This window comes from Accipiter gentilis, chromosome 19 (assembly GCF_929443795.1).
Source record: "Accipiter gentilis chromosome 19, bAccGen1.1, whole genome shotgun sequence".
Lineage (NCBI taxonomy): Eukaryota > Metazoa > Chordata > Aves > Accipitriformes > Accipitridae > Astur > Astur gentilis.
In genome coordinates this window covers 28,295,866-28,314,350 of record NC_064898.1, presented here as the reverse complement: position 1 = coordinate 28,314,350, position 18,485 = coordinate 28,295,866, and the positions used below count along the sequence as shown (strand labels likewise).

At 58.8% G+C, this 18,485-nt stretch overlaps 2 protein-coding genes across 4 annotated transcripts; one reads left to right on the top strand and one right to left on the bottom strand.

Moving 5' to 3' along the window:
* Positions 1-8,937: 8,937 nt before the first annotated feature.
* Positions 8,938-10,181, bottom strand: TIMM10B (translocase of inner mitochondrial membrane 10B). The gene is made up of 3 exons (XM_049823241.1): positions 10,013-10,181; positions 9,756-9,851; positions 8,938-9,653 (listed from the first exon to the last, which is right to left on the bottom strand). The coding sequence occupies exons 1-3, from the start codon at positions 10,049-10,051 to the stop codon at positions 9,378-9,380; spliced, it is 411 nt and encodes a 136-aa protein (XP_049679198.1). The 5' UTR covers positions 10,052-10,181; the 3' UTR covers positions 8,938-9,377.
* A 76-nt stretch (positions 10,182-10,257) lies between these two features.
* On the top strand, positions 10,258-17,760 carry ARFIP2 (ADP ribosylation factor interacting protein 2). Of its 3 annotated transcripts, none has more exons than XM_049823240.1 (9): positions 10,258-10,377; positions 11,372-11,479; positions 11,665-11,773; positions 13,395-13,505; positions 14,525-14,640; positions 14,890-15,111; positions 15,432-15,589; positions 15,700-15,874; positions 16,217-17,760. In XM_049823240.1, exons 2-9 carry the CDS (start codon positions 11,381-11,383, stop codon positions 16,370-16,372), a joined length of 1,146 nt encoding a protein of 381 aa, XP_049679197.1. In that variant the 5' UTR covers positions 10,258-10,377; positions 11,372-11,380; the 3' UTR covers positions 16,373-17,760. The 3 variants fall into 3 exon arrangements, with proteins under 3 accessions (XP_049679197.1, XP_049679195.1, XP_049679196.1); XM_049823238.1 differs by lacking the exon at positions 10,258-10,377 and adding an exon at positions 10,434-10,960; XM_049823239.1 differs by lacking the exons at positions 10,258-10,377; positions 13,395-13,505 and adding an exon at positions 10,446-10,960.
* The last annotated feature ends 725 nt before the right edge of the window (positions 17,761-18,485 follow it).

Sequence of the window (18,485 nt, the reverse complement as noted above, 5' to 3'; positions counted from 1 at the left end):
GCAGGGGTGGGTTGTGCCATGGCCACGGGTGACTGTACCACCAGAGGCCCATGATGGTCCCCCACCCACCTGCAGCAACACAGTAATGTATTCGACGCATCATGGAGCAGAGTGAAAACCCTCACTAGCACACCATCCCTCAAACATTGCTCTGCCACCCCATAGCTTATCACCAGTAAGCCTGATTTTGTTCCTTTCCCCCTTTGAACCTAGTTTGAAGCTCTTCCAAGTCATAAGCAAAAATACTTCTCCCCCATTGAGAAAGGTGAGCCCCTCAGGCCCCAGCAGTCCTAGTGTCACATAGATCATCCCCTGAGACCATCCCCTGGGCGCTTTAATTGGTAGCCTACAGGTGCATGTGCTGGGTCAACCTCCATGCAAACCATGACGGTAGGCTTGTTTCACCCATCATTTCTCCATGCCTCTGCAATAGCAGCTGCTGGTGAGGTATGAACCGAGCCACATACAGCCGCCTGGCATGGAGAGCAAGCCTACCTGGGCCTGCTGTTGTTTCAGATGTGTCTGTACAGCCAGTCATCTGTACCTTCATGCAAAGCACTACTGTCCAGAAAAATTGCCCATCAGACCATTTCATATACACACTGTGCATCACCCATAAAAAGCCAGAGTTTGCCCTTTCTGCTCAGTTCCTTCCAGCCAACAATCCTCGATTCTATAGAGCCAGTGAAAGACAGGGACAGGAGACAAGGTTTGGCTCACCAGCGTGTCCCCAAAAGCCTTTCAGCATTTCACACCAACACCGTCCTAGTGCATGTGGAATGCAGAAGGGTTCTCGGCTAGGATAAACCAGCAAACTGACTCAAAGAAAGCATGAGTGGAATGGCACACCATGGGCCATGAGAGGGTGAGGGGTGCTTGGAGCAGGGGGCAAGTAAAGGAGCTTGTAGACAGATCTCGAAATGCAGTGAGGTAGGTAAGGCCAGGGCTTTACCTGTATCACTCTGCTGACAGCAAAAGGGAGTGTGTGAGTGCATATGTACACACACAGACACATGTAGACCCATGTGTGCACACTTGCACAGGCTCACAGAGCCTCTGGGGACGTGGCAGGGGTCAACTTGTGCACCTCTACAGTGATGTCTTCAAGGTTCCACCTTTGAGATCTCTGCAGGAATGACCAAGACCGGAGATGCAAAAAGGCCGTGTCTCATTTTCCTGGGAGCAGATGATTTGTCCAGCAAAGGATGCTGACATTGTGGCAGACTGAAGAAACCACTGACAGAATCTCTCCAATTTTCTGCAAACAATACAAAACTGGGAGGAGTGGCTGATGTGCCATAGGGTCATGCTGTCATCCAGAGGGACCTCGACAGGCTGGCAAAATGGACTGACAGGAACTTCACAAAGTTCAACATGGGGAGGTGCAAAGTCCTGCACCTGAGGAGGAACAACCCTGTGCAAGAATATATGCTGGGGGCCACCCAGTTGGAAAGCAGCTTGGCAAAAAAGGACCTGGGGGTCCTGGTGGACACCAAGTTGAAGTTGAAACAGCAATGTGCCCTTACTGCAAAGGCAGTGAATGGTATCCTGGGCTGCATCAGGAGTGTTGCCAGCAGGTCAAAGGAGGTGATCCTGTCCCTCTACTCAGCACTGGTGAGACCACAGCTGGAGTGCTGGGTCCAATGCTGGGCTCTCCAGCACAGAAGAGAGATGGACATACTGGAGAGTCCAGTGAAGGGCCGCAAAGATGATGAAGGGACTGGAGCATCTCTGCTATGAGCTGGGACTGTTCAGCCTGGGGAAGAGAAGGCTCAAGGTGTCCGTGTCTATTTGTATAAATACCCGAAGGGAAGGTGTAAAGTAGATGGACCCAGACTCTTCTCAGTAGCAACCAATGAAAGCACAAGAGGCAACAGGTGCCAAAAAAAAAAAAAAAAAAAAAAAAAAAAGGAGGTTCCATTTAAAAAACATTTTTACTGTGAGGATGGTCAAGCATTGGCACAGGTTACCCAGAGAGGTTGTTGACTCTCCCTCCATGGAGATTTTCAAAACCCAACTGGACATGGTCCTGGGCACCCAGCTCTGGCTGACCCTGCTTGGGCAGGGGCTTGGACTGGATGATCTCCAGAGGTCCCTGCCAACCACAGCCATTCTGGGATTCTGTGCTCATGCTTCAGCAATGAGCTGGCAGGTTGGAGAGCAGATTGGACAATAAAGATGATGGCTGACTCAGAAAATGCAGATCTGTCTATAAAAACACAAAGAAGCCTGTACATATGTGTGCCGATGTCTGTGTGTGCACATTATATACAGGCCTTCAACAATATAAAAAGAGGCCCTTCATAGGGCACAGGGGAGTGAGAGAAAAAGGTGGCTATAAAAAGCACCTGGTACAGGAACAAGTGCTTTAGTGGAAAGGGCATACCCCACTTTTTTTAAGACAATATAAATGCAAAGGGAGAAGAGAGTTTAGAGCATGACATGATAGACATTGGTGCAGTGAGATACCGCATTCAGAAGTGCTTGTCTGCAGACATGCAGTGAAGGTGCACATACAGACAGTTAAAACTCAAGGAAGGTCCAGACACTTCAGCCAGTACAAAGGGGATGATGGCAGCGCCGCATTCTGGCGCTACGGGGATGCAGTCTCGGACAGAGGCAGTGCCACAAGGCAGCACAAGCAGGTAGGGCTGTGGCAAGGGAAGACTGGAGTGAGCCAGGTGGTTCAGCAGCTCGGCTTTGCCTCAGCTTTACCTTTCACATATATGCAATAGTAGAGTGGTTTGCTCTCAGACAAACAAACTGCGCTGCTCGGGTGGTGGTTAGCCTATTACCAAGTGAGGTATGCTCTTTCCCAGGTTTGAGAGCTGGATAAGCTGCGCACACTGTATGATGGGAGACTTGCAGTCTGGTGGTGCAACTGTGAAGTAGCTTCCAGGTGAAATCCGGTGCAAAAGGGGTGAACAGCTATTGTAAGATACACTGAGCCAAAAACCTGGGGAGATGAGACATGCAGTGATCTGGAGGACAGGAAAGAAATGGAGCAGAAAGCCTTGCCAAGAAGCCCGCTGATCTATGCAGCAGGATGAGATCTGGCATCTCTGGGTAGGTCACGAGTTCAGAATTGCTGTAATAAGCCATCATCAGCTGCGCTGTGAGGGTCCACTTATGCCTGTGAGCTCCTGTTGCACTAATCAGCTGCACAAAACCTCAAGCAGTTGTGCAAGCTGCAGTGCACAAAGATGTGTCATCAGCTGCTGTACACTGCCCTCACCCTGCTCGTTACAGTAAGCAATTTGGCAGCCATTGGCCAAACAAATCTGTCCACTTGCCTTTAGGATAAATTATTTCCCCAAAATAGTATAAATCACCAGGGCCCCTAGTTTAAACTGTTCTGGATCATTTTGCCTTTTCAAAGATAGCTGCAAAATGTCAGTGACAAAGGAATAGAGTTCAAGAAAGGAATCTTAGTTCTCGTCCCACACATACACTATCTTCTTGAAAGCCTAGGCAGATGCCATTGTTCTTGGCTGAATTTTCTGTGACATTGTTTATGGGCAAAACACATCTTTCCCAGTGGAGAATGCTCCTCCCAATGGAGGAGCTTGTCAGAGACCTCTCCAATGGCTCCAACTCCTCTTTTTCATAGAATTGTAGACTGCCAGGTTGAAAGGGACTTCATGGATCATCTGGCCCAACCTTTCTTGGCAAAAGCACAGTCTAGACAAGGTGGCCCAGCACCCTGTCCATCTGAATCTTAAAAGCGTCCAATGTTGGGGAATCCACCACTTCCCTAGGGAGATTATTCCAATGGCTGATTGTTCTCACTGTGAAAAATTTTCCTCTTGCATCCAGTTGGAATCTCCCCAGGAGTAACTTGTACCCATTACCCCTTGTCTTTTCCATGTGACTCCTTGTTAAAAGGGAGTGTCCATCTTCTTTATAGCCACTCTTAAGATACTGGAACATGGTGATAAGGTATCCTCTAAGCCTTCTTTTCTCTTCTTTTCTTCTTCTTTTTGGCTGAACAAACCCCATTGTCTCAGCCTTTCCTCATAAGGCAGGCTTCCCAGTCCTTGGATCATCTTTGTGGCCCTTCTCTGGACCCTTTCCAGCCTGTCCACAGCTTTTTTGTATAGCAGGGACCAAAACTGGTCACAGTATTCCAGGTGTGGCCTGACAAGCGCTGAGTAGAGTGGGATAATGACTTCTTTATCTCAGACTCTGGGAGCTGGACACCAGAGGAGAAAAACAACCAGGAGAAAAGTAATGCCAAACAGCAGGACTGACAGCAGTTCTGCCGTGTGATGGCTCGCCTGGGGAGGCAAATGAGCAGCCCTCTGGGAAGAGGAATTTCTGGCGCCTGGAGCTGCTCCATGCAAGCCTGGAACCTGTAAAGATGACAGATACCCCGAGGGTCCTGTCCTCTGTCACTGCCAGACATCAAGCTGCCAGGTTACAGTGAGGATTCTCATATCAGTCTCCCTGTGCGTGGCTTCACACACTCACCTGCTTACGCACACAGACAGGCCTGCCAAGACTTTCTGTCTATAATCTGATTAGGAGCAATAACATGGATTAAAATAAGTGCATGTGTGTGAGGAAAATGACGTAATTGCTGTTAAGGACACCAGCATTTCTTTTACAGCTGACAGCTCGGCACCACGCGTCTGTCAGAGTTGTCTTGGGACCGCGCTCTCCGGGGAAGGGAACTGGGTGTTTTCTGCAAACATCAGCTTGCCCTATGTAGGAGAAATGCTGTCTCATAATGGAAGGGCTCAGTTTGGGAGATGGATGCTGGAGCCACTAGGCAGCCCAAAGTAAATCACTGGAGTGCCTGGAACATTCTAATCCATAAATTTTAGCACAAAGGGTGCTGCAGACAAATCTTTGAGCAAGACTAGCTGACAGCCGGGTGGCTGTGGGGCCAGCGTCTGTGCTCCGCTGCGTTGCACAGCAGTGAGCAGAGGACAGTCGCAGCCAGCAACAGGTGTAGCTGATGCTGCAAAAATGTTCATTTCCCACAGCTAAGGAAAGCTCACATTAAACTCAGTCAGGAGGAAATTTTCAGACAGAAGCAGCTTGTGAGATCTTTTCCACTTTCTTCGGCTGTGAAGCTGTCGGTTCTTGGCAAGCAAGAAAGGACAAGAAATTTAGAAGGATGTTAAGTATTTGCTAGAACATAACACTTTGAAATCAACAGACCTAAATAACTTGCATTACGCAAATCAGCTTTTATTAAAGCTGTATTCTAAGACAGACTGAAAGAGCAACTGCTGCCCCACTCAGCAACCGCTCTTGGTCAGACCAGAATCCAGTACAGGAATGGAGCAAGCATCTTTTCCCACCAAGGATGCACAGCCTGCTCGCTTGCTCCAGCCCTCTGACCACCCTTGCTGCCACTCCCTGGACCTTTTCCAGTTTGAGAAGAGGACCATAAGGAGGTTCTCTTTTGTCCTCCACTATTACCTTCACTCCTTTTCGTAGCACTTGATTTGCTTTTTGACCATCCCTGAGAACTGAACTGCCATTTGCATAGAAACAGCTGTCATCCCCTGGAGATCTGACCCCTGAGTGGCAGTGGCCAGCTCAGAACTCATCACTTCACAGGCAAAATGTCAAATGGGTGCCCCTTTCCATTTATTTACACTGAGTTTATCCTGCCCCTGTATCACACAGTACTGCGATGTCCTGCTGCAGCTCCTCAGAGCTTAATTAGCTGTGTTAGCTCAGTGCTGTGAATAGACTTTCTCGCCTCCCTCTCTGCCACAGTGCGTCCAGATCGCTTGTGCCCAGGCTGACCAGCAGTGGTCCCCGCAGGGGTCTCTGTGGTACTTCCCTGGCAACCTCTTTCTGCAGGGAAAAACAACCTTCTCCCCTGCTCCTGTTCTTTACTCAGTCACTTCCCAACAAAGGACCTGCCCCCTTTCTCCACGGTACCAGTCGCTCCTCGGCAGCCTTTGCCGAGGGACCTCGCCCAGGCAAGGAAGATGTTCTGCCAGGCACCCTGTGCCTACACTGCGCAGCTGCTTCGGGGACCTCTCCCGGCTCTCCGCTGGCAGCCAGACTGAACCTCCCTGGTAGCACTGCTCACAGCTGGCCACTGCCACAGCACAGCTGGATTTGCCATCTAAGGACGTATGGCAAGAAAGGCCCTGGAAAAATATCAGAGGGGCTGCTCTTATGTGACAAACCTTCAACGGGCTTCAGTTTTCAGCATCTGCAACAGCTTAGCCCCTTAAACGTGGCAGATGGGAGATCCATGTTAACTATGAGCCAAAGAGGAACTGCACTGCAGAGGTCCCTTCCCCTTCCATTCCTCCAGCTCCTGCACGCTGGTAAATGCAAGGGCAGATGATGCATGGTGCCAAGAGCTTGCAAGTATTTGAAAGAGATGATAAACAAAATGAAACAAATGGCCCGAGTTCCCTCTTTTTTGTCAAATCCATCTGTTGTCACACAAAGCCATCCCAGCAGCTTCTCCCGACCCCAACTGACTCAGAGCAGCGCTACGGTGTGAAGCAGCTATGGGCTGTGCCAGCACAGGGTGCAGCCGTCGGCAGGAGCAGCCGTCGGCACGTGGGTTCAGCCGGAGACAGATGCCAGTGCGGGTTTTGCATCGTTGTGGTAAGAGGTAAACCAATACTGGGTCACTGAGAATTCGGAAAAATGTGCCAAGGTTTACTTAATCATAGCCAGAACTAGAGCCTGACATCAAATGTATGTTAAGCTTATGCTCTTTTATTTCTGTTGTATAAATGTTTCCAGTCTCTGCAATACAAAACCCAAACGCTCACTGCACCGGAAGCAAGCATGCTGCTTTCAAGTGAGGCCATCTCTTGCCTATGTCGGCTCCAGGCTGGCCAAAGCCGGGATGTGCCATGCCCTGTGCTGCCCAGCAGTGCCCGAACCGGTGGCACTGTGTCGGGGGCTCCGCGGCAGCACCACACCCCAGCAGTGATGGCTGCTCTGCACTGGCTCCTGCACTGGGGCAAGCGCTGGTGAGGCCACATCTGGGCCCCACGTGGGGCTGAAGCCCCTGGCCCATGCTGGTGGCAGCCCCGCAGCCCCCAGCCATGGCACAGGGTCCCAGCGTGCGGTGAGCAGGGACACCAGCCTCCGTGGGCTGGGCTGCCGGACCCAGGGAGAGGAGGGCAAAGATGCCTCAGCCGGTGGCTGTCCCTCAGGGAGGTGGCGGTGCCAGCTGGCTTCCAGCCCCAGCAGCCTGTGTGGGGCCGGAGCAGAGCGGGGCCTGGGGCACCTCCCGGGCAGAGCGCCAGTGCGGGCACCCAGCGCCCACGCTCCACTGGCATCCGTCAATCCTCGCCAGTGAGACAGGAGCCGGAGCGGCAGCATGTGCCGGTCAGGCACAGGCCAAGGCTGGATGTTTACATGGTTGCCAGCAGAGGCAACACCCTGCGCACTCCGCGCCTGTCACCATTGCAAATGAGTGGTTTGGGCCACTTAAAGAATCACCGTCAAGGGTACTAGCAAAAGTGATGCAATAGCAGTTTATAAAAGTGCGACTTCACAAAGTTGGATGGCAAGGTTCGCTCTATTACTTAACACGTGGATGAAGCGTACAAAGGAAGTCAAGTTGGAATCAAACTAGAATGATTTATGCAAAGACCAAAGACACAAAAGGGTAGGGGAGCCCCTCCCATTGAGTCACAAGGTTCAGGGAAGACCCCCTTGCTTTCTAAACTCCTGAAGGACCTTAGGTGTGGCTGGATCCACTCCTAGTCCCAGACTTGGGCAACGGTTTATGTTTTAAGGGATTATATGTGTGCAGCAGCAGCCATCTAAGATTCATCCACAGTTTAAGGAGGATCACAAGATTTAGCAGCACTTAATCCTTGACTAATTGAACATTTACAAAGTGATTCAATAGTATTTACTACAATCACAACAATGACTTAATTATAGATTCGAAAGGGCAATATTTATACTATACCTACTATCGGATACCCAGGTCAATTCACACACGCACACAGACAGACACTAAGAGATAGATATAGATATATACAAACAGAGGTATACCTGTTAAAAATTACCCATTCAGTGAAACATTCACGTCAAATGCCTCAGCATTTCTCAGCAGGCAAAGGGTTGAGCTTCAACGGGCAAAGGGTATCAGCCCAGGTCCCGTTGTCAGCTTTCAGCAACGGTCCTCCGATTTCTGCAAACTGGAGTCCACAAGCTCCAAGAAGCATCCCCCTCAGTGGGAGATGCTGGTCACAGCCCACTGCAGTCCAGGAGAGCTCAAAGGGCCTCGCTTGGGACCGCCGTTTGTCAGTTTGTGAGATGACTGGCTTTGGTCGGTGTAATTCCATTCTAGCCATTAATTCTTGTCAGGCAATGACAAAAGTGAGTTACAACACAGGCAGCGGGAGTCTCAGGTACAGATCCAGGCAACAGGAGCCCAAGGTGCAGTTGGGGGGTGCCTAATTGTCCTAACTCACTGTACTGTAGTTGGGATAAGGAAGTACCGGACTGTCCCAACTCGCTGCACAAGAACACAACATTGGCTGGTCCTGACGTTGCAGCGTGGCCTGGGGGGCTGCACCACCACACCAACACTGCTGGCACGCCCTGCACCACCCGGGAAAGCACTTGGCCTCAGTGGCTGGACCTGGCAAGCCCCAACCCGCCATAGCCTTGAACTGACTGAAGCCCACCAGGTTCAGCTGCCTCCACCACCTTCTTGCTGTACCCAGGGCCAGACCTGGCTGTGCTCCACAAGGATGGTTCTGCTGCCTCACTGAGGAAGGGCTCATACCCACAGAGCCATACCCTGCAGCCTGTTCTGATGCCAACAGCCAAAGTGGGGAAGGACTCCAAAAGGGCTCCCAGAACGAGCAACACCAACCCTGCACCTCAGGGAGAGGAGCCCTTGCCCCCACGGGGTGCACCATCCAGGAGGGACCAGCAGGGCCATGGTTCTACTCACCCTCATGACACATTAACAGCAAAACGTTAATGAAAAAATGTTTTATTATCACTAGGAAACCATTTCCTTGCAATACTAGCGCCCCAGGTCTGGAGCAGGAAAACCAAGTGCAGGAGCTGTTAGGAGACAGTTCAGGAGGGAACTCCCCTGGCCGGAAGGGCAGACACTGCCATTTCTTTTTTGGTGCACTCTGCACCCCCCACCAGCCCCAGCCGGCACAGAACAGGCTTGGCCACTGCCAGGAGGCTCTCAATGCTGACACTCTAGAGGACGCAGACACTCAAGGCCAGGTCTGGGTGCAGAGTGGATCTGCGGCTCCGGAACAGGGCTGCCGGCAGCACGCGGAGGCCCAAACTGCACCACAGTACCAAGACGTTACTTCTCCCGCTGGTAACGCGGGGCCTGGCTCCATCCTGTCACCATCCGGCCCACCACTGCCGTCGTCAGAACCAGGATGACAGCTGTGCTACGTGCCAGCACCCGGAGCCCCTTGCGAGGGTCCGCCGGGGCCCGGAGCTGCCAGCGAGTCAGGAGCGGTTCCTGGTCCCCCAGCCCCCAGCAGGGCAGGCGTCGTCGCCGCCACCGGTCCCTCCGTGGCCGAGATCTGGGACGCCTGGGCTGCGCTGGCCTCATAGTCGGAAGCGCGGCGCTGCACGAGGGAGGGCATCAGTGCCACATAGGCGCGCATCAGGCGGTGGTTGGAGTGGACCAGCTTGCCGGCGCAGCTCTCGAGGCACGTCTCCTGTGGGACGGGGAGGATCAGAGCGGCGAAGGGGGGCTCCAGCCGGGGCCTGCCCGCCGGACCGTGGGCTCTGGCCACCCCCGGGCAGCCCCGCGGCCTCACCTCGCGCCGGGTGAGCAGGCGGTAGTTGAGGTTGGAGACGCAGTGGCGGAAGCAGAGCTCGGTCATCCGGTTGTAGACCAGCAGGAAGTCCCGCAGCTGGAAGAGAGGCGGCACTGGCACACGCTCACCCCAGGACCCCCGCCAACCCGGCCCCCCTCTCCGCAGCGCCCGGGCCCCCACCAGCCCAGCCGGCCCGACCCCCCCCCCCCCGGGCCCCCAGCCGAGCCCCCGCCAGTCCCGGCCCCGGCCGCCCTCACGCTGCGGAGCTGCTGCTGGTGCTCGGCGCCTGGCTCCATGCCCTGGGGGGGGAGGGGTGAGTCTGCCCGGCCCTGCCGCCCTCGGCGGGGCCGCGCCACCCCGGGCCGCCGGGGCTCCGAGGCGGCGCTTCCGGGCGGGAAGGGCTCTTCCGCCCCGCTTCCGCCCGGCGCCACCGCCCGCCGGTGACGCTACGTCCGGCCCGTCTCCCGGCGGCCCCTGCTGGCGGCGGTGACGCGGCTTCCGGCGCGTCCCGGGCCGAGGCGGAGCGGGGCTCCCGAGCTGCGGGCGGGGGGCCGGGCCGGGGGCACCGGTGGAGGAAGCGGGGCCGCCGGGTGCCCGGGAGGGCGGGCGGGTGCCCGGGCAGGTAAGCCCGGCCTGCGGGGTAGGGGGGGTCGCCGGGGGCCGGGCGCTCCCTGGGCTGCCCGCCGTCTCGCAGTGGAGAGCCCTTGGGCGACCGCCGGCCCCGTCTCCTCCCGTGCGCTCGTCTCCGCGCGCCAGTGCCGGGGTGGGGGGGCCGTTGCGGGGGCCGTTCCCCAGCCGCGGGGGCTGCCGGGGGGGGGGGGAGCCGCGTCGTCGGCACGCAGGCCTCGTCCCCTCCAGGCAGGGCAGGGCCCTCTCCCGGGGGTCCGGCTGCCGTCGGGGCTGCGGCCCCGCCAGGGCAGGCAGCTAACGGCGCCGCTGGAGTGCCCGGAGTCACCTGCCCGGGAATGTGCTTGGACCGGTCTGGGCGCAGCGGGGCCCTCGCTGCTGCTCCTCCCTCCGGTGCGCGGCCTGGCTTGCCGACGTGGCTCTTGGCTCCCTTTTCCCGGGCTCTGGGCCAGGAGCTGGTCTGCTGCAAAGCCCCGGTTGTCCCGGAGCATGGTCTGCCACCCAGCTGGGACAGACGGACTGCTGCTGCGCCCCGGAGAGCCGTGAGGGCCGGGGGAGAACCATCTCTTCTCCAAAACGTGCGAGCCGTGGGCTGAAGGGGCGGGAGGGAACGTGCCAGCCATGCTCCGGTACCATGAGCCAGAGCTGGGGCTGGCTTCTCTGGGACGTGCAGCTCTGCCAGGAGCGTTCTGGGAGCCAGGAGGCTGCGAGCAGGACCGGGGCGGCGTGTCCCGAGGGAATGCCGTGCCGTGCAGTGTCCGCAGAGGCTGCTCGGTGCATGCGGCTGCCAGCATGGGTCCAGCTGCCTGCTGTCCTCTGCCTGTTCCCTGGCCATTGGGAGCTCATCCCAGGCCTTGGCCCCGTGGGCTCCTGGCCTGGGAAGCCTGGGATTTCCCTGGCTGGGTGAAGCCCCGGGACCCCAGCCACACAGGGTGGTCTCTGTCTCTGCCTGGTCCCCAGGCTCCAGTAGAGCATCTGTGTCCTTGCAGGCCCTGAGGATGTCAGACGGGATCATGAGCAAGGCCGCCACCATGGAGATCCCCATCAGCAGCAACGGGGACACGGGTAGCCTGCCAGAGGATGACGGCTTGGAGCAGGTTTGTGGCTGAGGCCGGGTGGGGACGTGCCGGACCCTGGGATGTTGTTTTTTGGGCTGTGTGAGGTGGGGAGGGCAGGGCTGTGCCGCTCTGCCCCAGGCCCTCTGCTTCAGGGCCGGGCCGTCCTCTCAGCCATGCGTCCCAGCTCTGTGCCTCAGCTGCCTGTGCTCCTCCCTCCGCTCCAGGACCTGCAGCAGGTGATGGTATCGGGGCCCAATCTCAATGAAACCAGCATCGTCTCTGGCGGCTACGGGGGTACAGCTGAAGGCATTATCCCCACCAGCACCATCAAAGGTAGGCTGGACCGCGGCACAGGCTTGCGCAGATGGGGCTGGGGCAGTGGGGGAAAGCTGGGGCTGCGTGACAAGGGTAGTGCTGCTCCTCACATGACGGCAGAGGTGGGATGGAGAGGCTCCATCATGGGAAGGAGGCCACAGCTTGCCTCACCACCCTCTTGTTCCCCATTGAGCTGTGGGAGCCTGTGGAGAGGGAGGTGTGCTGCTTGAGCCGCAGGGCCCAGGAGCCTGGTCCCTCTGTTGGGGCACGGCCTGTGGTGGTGCCAGGCAGGGAGGGCTGACCCCCGGCCGGGCCTTGCGGAGGGTTCTGTGCACAGGCAGGAGCTCTGTCTTGAGCCTCAACCATGTGGTACAATACCTCCTCCCTGGGATGGCGGCTCCTGCCAGTGCAAGGCGGATCCTTCCCTTTCTTCCCTGGCGGTCTTGGGCTGTGCCGATGGGCTGGTGGAGCCTGGCTGCCTGGGACTGGAGGGGCCGCCACCCCCTAACCCCGCTCCTCTGGTGCTCCCCAAATGCCATAACTAACAGGGAGGCTGCACGGGGTGCTGTGGGAGGGCTGGGCCCTGGGTGCTCCCCTCTCTTGCAGGTGTGGGGCCTCCTGCTGGGGACGGCCCAGCCGGTCGCGTGGGGGACCTCGGGGCCACAGGTAGTGGCTTGTGGTGCCTGGGCTTTACAGCGTACTGACGCACAGCAGCTCTCAGGCTCCTCCTCCAGTGGTGAGGAAAGACTCCAGTGTCCCACCTCTTCTCTGGTCTTGGGGAGCTCTGGGGATGCGCTGGTGCCGGTGGTTGTGTCGGGGATGGCCTGCCCGTGGTGGGATGGGGCAGGGTGGCTCTGAGCCCTACTCTCTCCGCTCATTTCCTTTTCTTGTTGCTCAGGCTGGTCCTGGGGTTGCGGGTGCTCCTGATTGCAAGGCCCAGCTGCGAGCATCCTGCCTGCCAGGCAGCAGTGTGGGCAGGAGTGCCACAGCCCCAGGGCCCTGCTGCTCCCCACACCCCCCACGGAGGTATGCCCAGGCATGGGGCAGCGGTGGCCCAGTGGGTCCACGGTGAGCGTTGGTGGTACTGGGCTGGGCTGGGCCAAGTTGGCACTGCCGAGGCAGCTCTGGTGCAGCTGTGTCTCTCGCCCTCTGTCCCTCATGGTCCTATTTCACACGAGTCTCTGTCCCCTGACTTGCCCAGTGGGCTCTTCCGCAGCAGACAGCTGCTCCATGCTGTGCTAGGCTTGAGTGAGTTGATTTGCACAGGCGGAGAGGACGTGTGCGTTTGCTCCCAGCCTGCTGTGCCGAAGAGCAGCACGAGCGGGTGGCAGAAGGAGGTGTGTGCTGTGGTTGCTGTCCCTCTTTGTCTGTCACGTTGGGCCTGTCCAGCTCTCGGCTCATGGGGCATGGTGACGCCAGCTGATGGGACAGAAGGAGTGGGGAGGGAGCACCTGGTGCGGGAGGTATCCGTCTGGCAGCCAGCCATGTCTTGTGATTTCACGTCACACTCATCTGCTCCCCTTGCTCTCCCCTGCTGCCATCCCACCCGCACACTCATCCTCTGTCCTGGCCGTTCCTGCCCCCATGCCCAACACACCGCCCCATCTCCTCTTGCCCCTCTCTGCTCAACACCTGCCAGCCCCTCCATTTCCAGGCTGTCTTGTCCAACCTCACCCACCCCGAGGACCATCCGTCTCCCCCAGTGCATCTGCCGCCAGCAGGATGGCCAACCAGGCGGGTGCTTCAGCAGGTACTGTGGCCACCCAGCCCCTGGCTGGCACTCTGTGGCCCCCCCCCCCCCCCTCCTGAGCTTGGGCCCCTTGCCCCAGGTTAGGGTGCCTGGTTAGTGCTGGGGTCCCTTGGAGCACAGAGACTTGGCTGCAGCCCCACATAGTCACCAGCGTGCAGGCAGGTGAGCCCGCTGCTGTGGGAGGAAGACCACCACTCACCTCCCCCAGCAGCCACAGCAAGGTCTTGGTCTGGGTGCTCTGGGGGGAGAGGATGGTGCTGCCAGGGCACTGGGTGGCTCAAAGGTGAGATGCAGATGGTGCCTGGCTGTGCGAGGAGCCCCCGTGGGTTGCCTCCCCCAGGTGCTGCCAGTTACCTCCTCTCTCCTCTGGCCCACTTGGTGAGGAGAGGGGTCAGGCAGGATGCTGCTCTGGGCTGAGGGGAGCACAGTGCAGCATGGAAGGTGCTGGGACCCTGTCTGTAAGAGCAGGGGTGGCTGGGCTGGTGATGAGGTAGGCTGGGGTCAGTGCCTTCTGCAGGGTCAGCTGCCACTGCTGCCAGTGCCGGGGCCCTGCGTGGGACCTCTCTGGAAGGGCTCATAGGAGCAGGTTCCCTGCTGTGTGCACGAGGTGTTGCTTCGTGACGCCTGCAAGCCAATTAGGCACGCAGCAGTGCAAGATGGGCTGGAGCCCATTAATGCTCCCAGTTTGTACCCTTGCTGCTGGTGGGGGAGAGCTGTTCCGGACTGGGGCCTGAGCAGGGCAAGGTGCCTAGTGCTGCGCCACTGCAGGTGCAGTGGCAGCTTCCCAGGCAGGGCTGGGTGTTGCCTGGACCACAAACCTGTTGTGCATGGGCTTTGTTGAACCCCAATGCAGCCCTGTGGCAGTCCTGTGCTCCTCCCAGTGCCCTGAGCCCTCTGGGTGCAGCCACAGTGCCCCACTGTGAAGGCACTGTTGGTTTTGAGTGAGCAGCCTGGCCTGTGTCATCACGGGTGCTGCTGCCCTGCTGAGCTGATGCCATGTGGGGCTGTGTCTGTTCCAGGCTCCGGGCTGCACCAGCCCCACCCCAGCCCAGCCGTCGGAGGAGAGGAAGTTGTCCGTGGCATCGCCGTGGAGAAGTTTGACATTGTCAAGAAATGGGGTATCAACACGTACAAGGTGAGCTGCTTCCCAGGACCATCAGGATGGTCTGGCTCGCTGCCGGGGCCACCGTGCAGCAGGCTGAGGAGGGTTGGGCCAGCCCCTGCACTAGGGGCAAAGGAGCAGTGGGAGGTGGAGGATGCATCTGGGGATCTCCCTGCAGAATTTGTGGGGACAGCTGTGCTGCAGCTGCCTGCAACAGCAAGGAGCCGTTCCCGTTGGCCAGGGACCTGGGGCCTCCTGATGCCTTCCTCCCTCACCCTGCAGTGTACCAAGCAGCTGATCTCGGAGCGGTTTGGCCGGGGCTCCCGCACCGTGGACCTTGAGCTGGAGACGCAGATTGAGCTGCTCCGGGAGACAAAGCGCAAGTACGAGTGTGTGCTGCAGCTCGCACGGGCTCTCACCAACCACTTCTACAGCCTGGTGCAAACACAGCATGCCCTGGGGGATGCCTTTGCGGACCTCAGCCAGAAGTCTCCTGAGCTGCAGGTATGCCCACAGGGGAGGTGGCACCTGCCATGCCTCTGCCTGTGCTGCAGCCCCTTGTGGCTGGGGAGGAGACCTAGAGACCCAAATCAACCTCAGGCTCTGCAGCACGGCTGGGGGCAGCTCTCAGCTCCAGGTGCTTGAGGAGAAGCAGGAGGAGGCTGGGGATAACAGTGCTCAGTGAAGGCTGTGGGGCAGGGGAGAGTGTGAAGGGCCGTGTCCCAGCACCTCCTTGGAGCACCCAAGGCCAGGCTGATTCTGGGCATGTGGGAGGAGAGAGGGGGCCTTGCTGCTATGGACCCTGACTTGTCCTCCTCTCCCAGGAGGAGTTTGGTTACAATGCAGAAACACAGAAACTGCTCTGCAAGAATGGAGAAACACTACTGGGGGCTGTCAACTTCTTTGTCTCCAGCATCAACACGCTGGTGAACAAGACCATGGAGGACACGCTCATGACGGTCAAACAGTACGAGACAGCCAGGTAGAATGGCAGCATGGCCCGCGAGCCGGGTTCCTGATGGGTGCCGGGCGTCCCTGGGGGGGGAATTGCAGAGCTGCAGTGTAGCTCCGACACTGGCTGTCCCTGCACAGGCTGGAGTACGATGCATACCGCACAGACCTGGAGGAGCTGAGCATGGGCCCTCGGGACGCTAGCACTCTGTGCCGGCTGGACGCAGCCCAGAGCCAGTTCCAAAGCCACAAGGACAAGTATGAAAAGCTGCGTGCTGATGTGGCCATCAAGCTCAAGTTCTTAGAGGAGAACAAGGTGGGGAGGGCCGTGGGGCGCAGATTGGGGGTCTGCCGTGCATGTGTTTTGTCCCTTGGCCATGCTGCCTTGCAGCTGCCCACCTGACATCTCTCTTTGGGTGGATAGCACCTGTGAACGGGGAAGGGCAGGGGAACGCCCATCTCTGCCCACCTCTTGCTGTCATGGCTCCTGCCTTGTGGCCTTCTGGCTTTCAGGGCTAGCTTTTGGGAGCTGCTGGCAGCAGCTCCAACCTCCCCCTCCTGCACTGGGTGGGCATTGTGTCTCTGCTCCCTGCCCTTTCTCTGGGTGCTGGGCAGAGGAGCTGGCTCGCTGCAGGCTGACCCCTCCTGCTCTTCCCAGATCAAGGTGATGCACAAGCAGCTACTGCTCTTCCACAACGCCATCTCTGCCTACTTCGCTGGGAACCAGCAGCAGTTGGAGCAGACCCTCAAGCAGTTCAACATCAAGCTGAAGACCCCCGGTGCTGAGAAGCCCTCCTGGCTGGAGGAGCAGTGAACCCCCCCTCTGCCCCCCCACGTGCTCTGGCTGGGGGCACTATGGACCTGAATTCTGACCTCTGCCCGCTGGTGTGGGGCCGGGCCGCGTGCTCGCGGAGTGAGCAGGGGACGCGGCCTGGGCCCTGCTGCAGCTGGGCTTCGCCCACCGGGCATGGGGGGGGCCTGGTTTGGGGGGGGAATGGGAGGCTTCAAGCGGGGCCCTGGTCCTGCCTGGGGAGAGGACCCCGGAGAGGCTGGGTCTCCCCTGTTCCGTGTCTCCCCCTTGGGCAGAGCCCAGCCCTGCCCAGCTCATCCATGCTCCTTTAGCACAGACCCCCAGCACGATGGCCGGGAGCCCTCCCTGCCTCCTGGCACCCTGGGGGGGGCAGCAGACTCCTCCCTTGCTGGGGTCTTGTGCCCCAGACCCCACCGCATGCCTTGGGTGGGGTGGGACACTCCACAGCTTTCCCTCTGCCTCCCCTGGGACAGGACCGGAGTGTGCCCCTCCCCACCAGGCCTCCTCCGTGGGGCTCCCCACTCCCTGGGGCCCAGCCCAGGAATACCCCTGCCCTGCGGCAGAAGTGTTCGTTTCCAAAATGAAGACGAAGCTATGGAGGGATGACACCCGGACAGCCGGGTCCCCTCCCTGGCCTGGGGGGGCTTCTGGCTTCCCAGCCCCACGGCTGGCAGCAGGGGCTCCTGCCTTCTCTCCCAGCTTTGGGGTTGCTCTGTCTCCCTCCTCGCTGAACCCTGGTGTTTCCCAGGTAGCTGCTCTTGCACTCCCTCCCCAGCCGAACTGGGGGCTGCCCCCCGCAGCCTCACACTACACTCCCCCATGTGCAGGGTGAGCCATGCAGGCTGCTTCCAGAGCTGCGCTTGCCCGGTCTGGTGGGGGGCCCATCCTGGGGGCTGGGGGAGACCCCACGCACTGCTGCTAGTGAACTGTGGGCAGGCAAGTGCTGGGCAGATGCGGGTCCTCTCGCCACCCTGATGCTTGGGCCCTGTTGGGGCCACCAGGCTGTGGGGACTTCAACCAAGGACCAAACGCTGGCCACGTCCCAGGCAGGTGCATGTGCATGTCTGTCTGTGTGTGCTGAGGGTGTGTGTGCCGAGGGTGCGTGTGCCATGCACGGTGGGGCCAGGGCCCTGGCCAGCGTCCCAGGGGCCAGAGCTCTGTCCTGCTCCAGCTGAGTGTTGCTTCCAGCCCTGGCCACATGCAGCACTTGGGCACTTTCTCCTGAGACAAAACAGTTTGTTTTTCTTGCTAATTTAATCCCTGGTAATTTAATGTCTGGATCTGACACACCACCACCACCCCCCCCCCCCCCTTTCCTGGTGAAGGTCTGACCCCCTCTTCCCTCCCAACTTCTGTAAGACTCCAGAATAAAGCGGTACGGATCGCTTGTGTGTGCAGAGCGGTGGGCAGGGGCCCCCCGGGCTGGAGGCCGATTTGGCCGGGGGTGGGGGGGCAAGGCTGCCCCTGCCCTTCCTGGGCCAGAGCCAGGAGGATCTGGGGAGGCAGCAGAGCTGCCCTGGGGGGGGGGGGGGGGGGGGGCCACATTGCCCAATGCTCTCCCAGCCTGGCTGCAGGGGCTGTGCCCCCCTGCCTGGGCTGCTGGCACTGAAGCAAGGGGCCAGGGTCACTCTGTGCTGGGAGCTGGCAGCTGGAGGATTGAGTGGTGATCAGGACCACGTGATCCTACTTGTTCTCGGCCTTGCCCAGATCAGCAACTGTGCGGGAATGTCTCTCGGGGGGCTCGGGGCTCCACTAGCCCTGTGGTGGGATCGTGGCTGCCTGGGGCCAGCAGGAGACCATGAGACGGGCCCCAAACCGTCCCCAAAAGAGACAGGGATGCCCTGTGCTGTGGCACAGCATTGGGTTTAGACAAGCAGCTGCTATTGGGAGAGCCTGGCTGTGGGATGCTGGAGCTTGAGGAGGGCACTGGGCCAGGGCAGGGGGGAAATTGCCTTCCGGGGGGGGGCACGGGGGCTGCAGGTGCCCTGGCCCCTGGCTCAGGAGGGCGGGAGAGGGCTCTGGGGGAGACTCCTGCTCGTGCTAAGGTCTTCCCTGGGCATCTGCTGCGGTTGGCCATCGGACTCCTGGGGTGACAGGCCTTCACTCTGATCCCCCG

What these genes read in the sequence shown, in the direction of transcription:
- ARFIP2 (XM_049823238.1), top strand. Translation starts at nt 10,721, where the DNA reads ATGTGCTTGGACCGGTCTGGGCGCAGCGGGGCCCTCGCTGCTGCTCCT. An exon ending in CCCCACCAGCACCATCAAAG is followed by an intron (nt 11,774 to 13,394) that starts GTAGGCTGGACC and finishes AACACCTGCCAG; the next exon opens with CCCCTCCATTTCCAGGCTGT. An exon ending in CCAGGCGGGTGCTTCAGCAG is followed by an intron (nt 13,506 to 14,524) that starts GTACTGTGGCCA and finishes TGTCTGTTCCAG; the next exon opens with GCTCCGGGCTGCACCAGCCC.
- TIMM10B (XM_049823241.1), bottom strand. Translation starts at nt 10,051, where the DNA reads ATGGAGCCAGGCGCCGAGCACCAGCAGCAGCTCCGCAGC. An exon ending in ACCAGCAGCAGCTCCGCAGC is followed by an intron (nt 9,852 to 10,012) that starts GTGAGGGCGGCC and finishes CCTCTCTTCCAG; the next exon opens with CTGCGGGACTTCCTGCTGGT. An exon ending in GCCTGCTCACCCGGCGCGAG is followed by an intron (nt 9,654 to 9,755) that starts GTGAGGCCGCGG and finishes CCCGTCCCACAG; the next exon opens with GAGACGTGCCTCGAGAGCTG.